Here is a 10000-nt window from a genome sequence, read left to right on the forward strand (position 1 = left end):
CAGTGACACCAGTTATTCTGTATGACTGTAAAATGTGGGGTTTACATCCTGCTTCAGAATCACTGTATTGTAACACACACGCACACACACATGCGCACACGCACACAAATAATGCTAATACACGAAAGACTGAGGATCAGAGAAAATTTGCACGCCTATTAGAATGAACCCATTTACACAAACACTGAAATGAACTTTGACCTCTCGGAAAAATCAAATTAAATTCAGTTTTGTGTACAAACAGCACAGTGTGTCACATTGTCTGTCTGAGCAGGACGTTTGCCACTGCTGGGCCCCTGAGCAAGGCCCTTAACCCTCAAACTACTCAGTTGTGTGCGTGTGTCTGTGTGTGTCTGTCTGTGTGTGTCTGTCTGTGCGTGTGTGTATGTGCGTGTGTGTATGTGCGTGTGTGTGTATGTGCGTGTGTGTGTCTGTGCACGTGTGTGTGCGTGTCTGTGCATGTGTGTGTGTCTGTGCGTGTGTGTGTGTGTGTCTGTCTGTGTGTGTGTGTGTGTGTGTGTGTGTGTGTGCATGTGCGTGTGTGTGCATGTGCGTGTGTGTGTGTGTGTCTGTTTGTGTGTGTGTGTGCATGTGCGTGTGTGTGTCTGTGCATGTGTGTGTGTGTGTGTCTGTCTGTGTGTGTGTGTGCATGTGCGTGTGTGTGTCTGTGCATGTGTGTGTCTGTGTGTACAGAAGGGAGAGATGTAAAATGTAAGTCACTCAGTATAAGGTGCGTCTGCCAAAGCCGTAAATGTAAATCCTTCACCTTCAGTCAGGAGACGCTGAGACCAGCAGTCCTGAGAGAAAAATGTGTGTTCTTTCAGTAAGAATTTACACACACACACACACACACGTCTGCGTCTCTCTCTCTCTCTCTCTTACTCTCTCTCTCTCTGACTCTCTCTCTCTCTCTCTCTCTCATATACACACACACACACACACACAGAGTTAAGGAGACTGAGACAGCAATGTAGATATTGAGAGATGGAGGGATTGACAATCAGACATAGGGAGTGAGAGAGACAGTGAAGAAGAGAGACAGGCAGTGAGAGGGATAGAGACAGTGATAGAGGAAGAGACACTGAGTGATGGACAGACCGAGAGCGGAAGGTAAAGAGAGGAAACAGACAGAGAGAGAACAAAAAAGACATGGTGTTGACCGAGAGAGTCAGAGAACGAGTGAGACAGAGGAACAGAGACAGAGAACTTACTCAGAGAGACAGACAGTGCGAGAGAAAGAGAGACAGATGAACAGAGAGAAGTCACAGAGAGATAGACAGAGTGAAAGAAAGAGGAACAATCAGAGAGAGGAAGTGAGAGAAGAGAGAGAGAAGTCACAGACCGTCAGAGAGACTGAGCGGAACAACGAGAAGAAGATGTGATGGAGAGACAGACAGATGAATGTGTAATGACAGAAGAGTGACGCTGCAGGAATGTTAATGTGGCGATGTTCAGGATGTCAAAGTGTCTCTTTCTCTCTCCTGCTTTTCACTCTTAAACTCCACAGAGCTGAGTGTAGAGTAAACCATGAGAGTCTCACAGCTTCATCACATCACTCCTACACACACACATCACTCCTACATACACACATCACTCCTACACACACACACACATCACTCCTACATACACACATCACTCCTACACACACACATCACTCCTACATACACACATCACTCCTACATACACACATCACTCCTACATACACACATCACTCCTACATACACACATCACTCCTACACACACACATCACTCCTACACACACCTCACTCCTACACACACATCACTCCTACACACACATCACTCCTACACACACACATCACTCCTACATACACACATCACTCCTACATACACACATCACTCCTACACACACACATCACTCCTACACACACACATCACTCCTACACACACACATCACTCCTACATACACACATCACTCCTACACACACACATCACTCCTACACACACACATCACTCCTACATACACACATCACTCCTACATACACACATCACTCCTACATACACACATCACTCCTACACACACATCACTCCTACATACACACATCACTCCTACATACACACATCACTCCTACATACACACATCACTCCTACATACACACATCACTCCTACATACACACATCACTCCTACATACACACCTCACTCCTACACACACACCTCACTCCTACACACACACCTCACTCCTACATACACACATCACTCCTACATACACACATCACTCCTACATACACACATCACTCCTACATACACACATCACTCCTACATACACACATCACTCCTACACACACATCACTCCTACACACACATCACTCCTACTCACACACATCACTCCTACACACACACACACATCACTTCTACACACACATCACTCCTACATATACACATCACTCCTACATACACACATCACTCCTACATACACATCACTCCTACATACAGACATCACTCCTACACACACATCACTCCTACATACAGACATCACTCCTACACACACACATCACTCCTACACACACACACATCACTCCTACACACACACATCACTCCTACACACACACATCACTCCTACATACACACATCACTCCTACACACACATCACTCCTACACACACACATCACTCCTACACACACACATCACTCCTACACACACACATCACTCCTACATACACACCTCACTCCTACATACACACCTCACTCCTACATACACACCTCACTCCTACATACACACCTCACTCCTACATACACACCTCACTCCTTCATACACACCTCACTCCTACACACACATCACTCCTACACACACACATCACTCCTACATACACACATCACTCCTACATACACACATCACTCCTACATACACACCTCATTCCTACATACACACCTCACTCCTACATACACACCTCACTCCTACATACACACCTCACTCCTTCATACACACCTCACTCCTACACACACATCACTCCTACACACACACATCACTCCTACATACAGACATCACTCCTACATACACACATCACTCCTACACACACACACACATCACTCCTACATACAGACATCACTCCTACATACACACATCACTCCTACATACACACATCACTCCTACATACACACATCACTCCTACACACACACACACACACACACACACACACTCAGATACCGAGCTGAACATTCCAGAAATATGAGTTTTATTAATGCTGTCACTATGTGGAAGAGTTTTGGAATTTAAACACACTGCTGTGATCTTACAGAGCTGCAGAGGTCAGCTAAAGGACTGTGTGTGTGTGTGTGTATGTGTGTGTATGTGTGTGTGTGTGTGTGTGTGTGTGTGTGTGTGTGTGTCTTAGAAGTCAATTTAGTAAAATAATAAATTGTTTCAATCCCCAGCAAGTGATTAAAAATATCTCAGGGACACTTTACACCCTAATTAAAACCCCTCATAAATATGCAAATTACAAACAATATTCCTTACTAGCCTAATAACCCATTCATTAGCTAACTTTGCTAGTCAGGGTACCTTTGTAGCATCTGTTTGTGTCGTAACTTTCTCCCGATTGTCATTTCCCCGCTGAATATACCGTTACCATGACAACCACAATAAGGCATGTTAGCTAGCTAGCTTATTACACACTTAAGTTCTGTGACACAAAAATAAAGTTGAAATTGTGCCAAAAACTGTGAAGCTTATCGAGTGACATCAGGAAATGAGGTCATTCATAGAATTGTGTGTGTGTGTGTGTGTGTGTGTGTGTGTGTGTGTGTATACAAAGTTTATCCCAGTCAGAAAAAAAACAATTCTTTGTGCTGGGGGAGGTGGAAAGTCTGATTATATCAACCTAAAGAGTTTTTTTTTCTGGTAGGGATACATTTCCACACACACACACACACACACACACACACAGACTATAGTAAGTGCACACAGAGAAGCGTCTAAGCCTGTCCTTCACCTCGGCTAAGTGTAAATTGATTTCTTTCGTGCCTCAACCTCCTCTTTGTGTGTTGTAAGGATTGCAGGCTAAAGCTAATAGATGTGAGCTGGAGCCACAGAGCTCAGTGTGTATAAAATTCACTTCACAATCACGGTCCTGCTCCAAATCCTCACCTGTTTCAGTGTGTAAGAGCAGGAATGTGGGCCGGATTACGCCGTTACGTAACCAGACACTCAGGAGTTCAGAGAGTCTGATTTTCTTTTTCTCTTTCAGTGTGAAGAGTCTGATTCGAGAAAGTTTCCTTTTCACTTTCAGCTCAATAAACACGTTAAATCCGGATCTTACTGAGTTCTGTGATTCAGCGCTGTCTTGTTTATCTCATGAGCCTTAACATTTTATCTACCAGCTTCTGTGAGAGTCACATCTCTATATTCATGCGAAATTCTGTTCATCTTAATTTATCCGCTTGGTCGAGATTGTTCTGATTTGTTGCAATGAAATCCTAATGTCTAATTCTGCATCATCTTCATCTTCATCATCAGTGATACAGTAAAAGTGCTGCCTCTGGTGTTACTGTGTGATTTTTCAGGGTGATTTTTCATTTTGTCCAGACACACTGAGTTGGCGGTGGAGTAACGGGGTGTGTGTGCACGCGTGTGTGTGCGCGTGTGTCTGTGTGTCTGTGTATGCGTGTGTCTGTGTGTTTGTGTGTGCGTCTGTGTGTGCGTGTGTGTCTGTGTGTGCGTGTGTCTGTGTGTTTGTGTATGCGTGTGTGTCTGTGTGTGCGTTTGTGTCTGTGCGTTTGTGTCTGTGTGTCTGTGCGTGTGTGTGTGTCTGTGTGTTTGTGTGTCTGCGAGTGTCTATGTGTACGTGTTTCTGTGAGTGCGTGTCTGTGAGTTTGTGTCTGTGTGTGTGCGTGTCTGTGAATGTCTGTGTGTCTATGTGCGTTTGTGTGTCTGTGAGTGTCTGTGTGTCTGTGAGTGTCTGTGAGTGTCTGTGTGCCTGTGAGTGTCTGTGCGTGTGTGTGGCTGTGAGTGTGTGTCTGTGAGTGTGTGTCTGTGAGTGAGCGTCTGTGCGTGCGTGTCTATGTCTGTGCGTGTCTGCGAGTGCGTGTCTGCATCTTGTGTGTGCATGTCTGTGTGTGTGTGTGTCTGCGAGTGTGTATATGTGTGCATGTCTGTGTGTGTGTGCGTGTCTGTGTGCATGTCTGTGTGTGTGTGTGCATGTCTGTCTGTGTGTGTGTGTGTGTGTGTGTGTGTGCAGTTGTCTTTATTTTGTGTTGTTATGTCCCACATTCACGTCTCTGTTCCTCCCCGGAGCTCCCCGGTCCTCACCGTGTCACGTCTGAGTGCTTTTAATTCGCAGAGCTCAGATTCATTAGTGCGCTCATGTGGGACTCCTGACTGTGCTCCGTTCTCACAAATCACCTTCTGCTTTGTCAAATTCAGTCACAAGCCTTTTTTCCCAGCTGCTTTGAATGCAAATGGATCAGTGTAAGTGGACCGTCTGACGTCACTCTGTGGTTATTTATTTAGCGCTGATTTTATTCCTGTTTTTGGTCCCTGAACAGATCAAAGTCACATGAACAGAACTTACACACGTCTCACCATCTCACACTGTCTTCTGTTTATTAGCAGCATGGTGTGGAGACACTGTTCATACTCATACACATGAAAATCCTGCTCTCTGTAACATCGTCCGGAAAACCGGCTCGGAAAAGAACGTTTCTGGAAAGTGGGGACTATCAGCATTGAAACTTTACACGCATTAATTATGTATAAACGTTTCCACTTTCGTTATTTATTCATTTATTTTTATTTTTTTTAAAAAGTAGTTTGACGTTCTCTGAATATTTCCTTAAAATTTGCCATAAAACATTACATTGAACACCGTGTGCAGGAAATAAATTGTTGTTATTATTTATTTATTTTAAAGGAGGATTAAATTCTGTAACTGAAATAAATATTTATGCTGAAAATATAATTTTGAAAATACAAAAATTTTCTTGTAAAAAAAAAAAAAAAAAAAAAAAAAAGCAGCAGCATTGAATCTCCCACAAAAAATAAATAAATAAATAAATAAATAAATAAATAAATAAATAAATAAATAAAATCGCTTATTATTTACAAACACAGAAGACATCAGAATAATGATCAGTAAGTTCACTTAAAGTAAATGCTCTCAACAATTTTGAGAAAATCTTCTATTTTTATAACATCAAAAAAAAAATTAAGCTTCTATACTTGTAGCAACAGAGAATTAAAAATAAATTAATAAATAAATACATTTCTAAAACGCTCTGAGACGATCTGGGCTTCTACAACAATTCTCTAAAACATCAATATAATAATAATAATAATAATAATAATAATAATAATAATAATAATAATAGTAATAATAATAGTAATAATAATAATATTAATACTAATAATATTCATAATAATAACAATAATTACACGTGCGCTTAATACATCATAATATCTAATCCACCTATTATTTATTATTGATTTTGTTAACAATTCAAAACCGCTATGAGAAACAGTCGTTGTTGCTTAGCAGCCTGTGATTATGGGAATGATACATATTTGTTGAAGACGTTTCAGCCAATCAGGTCGCTAGATCAGAACCAACTGCTGTATAATGTATAACAAGGTGCTGCTTAGGGTGATTGTGGCTCATTTTTGTGTGTGTGTGAGTGGGAGTGTATGAGTGAGTGTGTGTGTGTGTGTGTGTCTTTACCACGTTTGTTTGCGTGTTTCAATTCACTCCATCGTATCCACATCCTACATAAATCTCTCTGTGCTGTGAACTTGTCTGACTTCTGATGTGCCCTGTATTCCTCTTCATACACATGTGTGTGTGTGTGTGTGTGGGTGTGTGTTTCTGTGCATGTGCTCTCCTTTTTTTTTGCAGTGTGTTTAGTCGTTTTCGCCGGCGAGAGTGGGGAGTGTGTGTGGGAGGTTAACGCTCTTCTCTAAAAATGTGTCTGAAATCGTCTGCACTGAGTCACACCGAGCCTCAGATCTACGCTTAGCATCAGTCCAACACGCTTGGAATAACAATCCTTATTCTTAACGTAGCGTCAAGGTGATCTCCAAATAGCTAGCGTAGCTAACGTTTTTGTTTTTCTTCTATTCATTCCTTCATGTTCATCATCCGTTCCTTGTTGTAACTCATGCTAGCTTACTTGTAAGCACGTTGTTCACAAACATGTACCTGAAATAGAGAAATCCCTCGAAATCCAATACACACATACACACACACACACACACACACACACACACACACGACACCGCTGAGAATTCTGGGTAATCGGTCCCTGGGGGGCTTAAAATATCAGTGTATGGAAATTTCATAGAGTGAAACATTTTTAGACTCATTAAAAGCAGCTCTGTGCATTCAGGTGTGTGAGAAGTTTCTTAAAATGGCCGCGGTGCTAATTAAAACGCTCCTGATGGAGCATCTGTGAAGACAGCGATGTGAAAGATGGAAACACAGGATGGTTTTTCTGTATATCGTTCACTTCGTTTCAAATATTTTCAGTCTCTCGCACAGCTCCTTTTTATTTCCGTTCGAGCTCTTTAGCGGCATGCTAATGAAGCCCATTTCCTCTGTTTTGTTTTGCATCTGCTCGCAATTAATCAGAGCTCTCACACACACACACACACACACAGATGCGTTTAATAGCATCACGGCAACAAAACCAAGTCCTGATTTTTCCTTTCAGATGAAACGGAGGCCTTTATTAAAGCCTCATACGATTAGTGACATCTGGCTATTTTTTATTTTCCTCCGTTTATCATTTTTAGCCACTGAATCATCGAAGCTTTCAACGGAAAAAGGAACTAAACGAATCTTTCCGCAAATAACAGGCGGTGTTAGCAGCGTAGCACATTTGCACCTTGTCAGATTACTGACTGGAAAAAAGTTTTGTAGTGAAACACAACAGATGTAGAGAAGAGAAATGAAATGTTTTCGCTAACGATACGTGATACGTTCCACGCCGTGTCGTCCACACGTCACTGGTTCATTAGTAATAATTTATCAAGCTAGCTAACGCTGGCTTATGCTTATATATGTCAAGAAAACAATTCTTACAGGACATTTATAAGGATTTACATCTTTACTGCTAATGCTAACATGAACTAGCTAATCATAGGATTGTCTGTATAGCAGTTCAAAGCATTAGCTAGACTAACCTACATTTCTTAGCTAGCTGGTTAATGTAAGCTAAAATGTTAATATTATGCTAATCTGAAAATCTTCTATATTTTGATCTTGCTGACCAGGAATTCTGAGAAAAAGAAATGTTTATAGCACTTAAAGCTAACGGTAGTTAAGACAAGATTTTGTCAGAGACTGTTTCAAGACACCAGAAAATGAAATATGAATGAAATATAAATGACTTATGCTACATATACAAAAAGGAGCCAAATAACTATTTCTAGAATTAGCATACGGTATTAGCGCATTAGCTCCCATGATCGTTTACAAGATTTTAAAGAAATCATCACGAGCCAGTGATTTTCATCAGTCAGGACGGTTTTGATCGCCGATGTTTGAAGCACCGCTAACATGAATATGACTCTCAGATCTGGGTCATGGTCGCTAGCTGACTAGCTTTAGCAGTGAAGATATGAACTTGGATGATTAGCATTGTGCTAACTGAATGTCTAAATCAGGGAACATAAAACCGTTGAAGATTTTTGTTGGACCTTTTATTTAGGACCGTAGTGTTTTAATGTAACGTATGATGTCTAAAGGAGACACTCAGAGACGCTCAGCACCAATCAGAGGCTCATTATTGTACTGAGCTAATGAGCTGAAACGAGGGTCTGAAACGAGGGTCTGTTCATCATCTCTTTTACTCCACTGTTACTCTGTGTTTATAAATCAGACCTTCTTTTATTCATTTCTTTCTTTCTTTCTTTCTTTCTTTCTTTCTTTCTTTCTTTCTTTCTTTCTTTCTTTCTTTCTTTCTTTCTTTCTTTCTGTCTGTCTGTCTGTCTGTCTGTCTGTCTGTCTGTCTGTCTGTCTTCTCTGTCTGTCTTCTCTGTCTGTCTGCCTGTCTGTCTCTGTCTCTGTCTGTGTGTCTTCTCTGTCTGTCTGTCTCTGTCTGTCTGTCTGTCTCTGTTTGTCTCTGTCTGTGTGTCTTCTCTGTCTGTCTTTTCTATCTGTCTGTGTGTCTTCTCTGTCTGTCTGTCTCTGCCTGTCTGTCTGTCTCTGTTTGTCTCTGTCTGTGTGTCTTCTCTGTCTGTCTTTTCTATCTGTCTGTGTTTTCTCTGTCTGTCTGTGTGTCTTCTCTGTCTGTCTGTCTGTCTGTGTGTCTTGTCTGTCGTTCTGTCTGTCTGTCTGTCTGTCTGTCTGTCTGTCTGTCTGTCTGTCTGTGTGTCTTCTCTGCCTGTCTGTCTGTCTGTCTGTCTGTCTGTCTCTCTCTCTGTCTGTCCCCAGTTGTGATGTTGATGGTGAGCTCTGAAATGTCACAGACGGTGCTTTATCCTTCAGGAAATAACACTCACTGTTCTCTCCATCATCATGCTTCACTGAGAGAGAGAGAGAGGGAGAGAGAGAGGGAGAGAGAGAGAAATAGAGAGAGGAGGCAGAAAGACAGAAGGGAAATCTGATGAGTGTGTTGTTCTTCTCCGCAGGGTCCCATCGAGAATGATGTGGTGATCCACGTGGCTCTTATCGCCGAGAGTCAGAGGTACAAACATCTGTCTAGTCTTTTTTTTTCTTCTTTGTATTATTTCTCACTCGTTCTTTACATCTCTGTTTTGTCTCAAAACTCCAAAAATAATGGCTCCCCTTTGAAAATAAACTGAAACGAACAACGTTTACAATACAGTGTCCTTTATGTCGATTTAGCTTTTTTTTCTTTGTATTATTTATGAATTTGTTTGTGGAAATTCATTTTTCACCACATTTTTAAATCATTTTATTGTTTCTACTTGCAGACAAACAAATAGTCATGAAATTCAAACATGAAAAAAAGTATTTAAGTGGTCTGGACATTTCAGCACGAACATTATTTGTTTTTATAAAAGATCAACAAGCGCAGAAGAAACT

General features: G+C 41.4%; 1 protein-coding gene across 4 annotated transcripts in view; it reads left to right on the plus strand.

Annotated features, from left to right (window-relative positions):
- phkb (phosphorylase kinase, beta) overlaps positions 1-10000 on the plus strand; it is an 80705-nt gene that overhangs the window by 50747 nt on the left and 19958 nt on the right. For all 4 annotated transcript variants that reach the window (XM_060859843.1, XM_060859841.1, XM_060859844.1 and 1 more), the window contains one exon: positions 9583-9638. In XM_060859843.1, the coding sequence (XP_060715826.1) occupies positions 9583-9638 (56 nt within the window). The remainder of the gene's footprint in view (positions 1-9582; positions 9639-10000) is intronic.

Source organism: Tachysurus vachellii, chromosome 23, assembly GCF_030014155.1.
Source record: "Tachysurus vachellii isolate PV-2020 chromosome 23, HZAU_Pvac_v1, whole genome shotgun sequence".
In the NCBI taxonomy this organism is placed as follows: domain Eukaryota; kingdom Metazoa; phylum Chordata; class Actinopteri; order Siluriformes; family Bagridae; genus Tachysurus; species Tachysurus vachellii.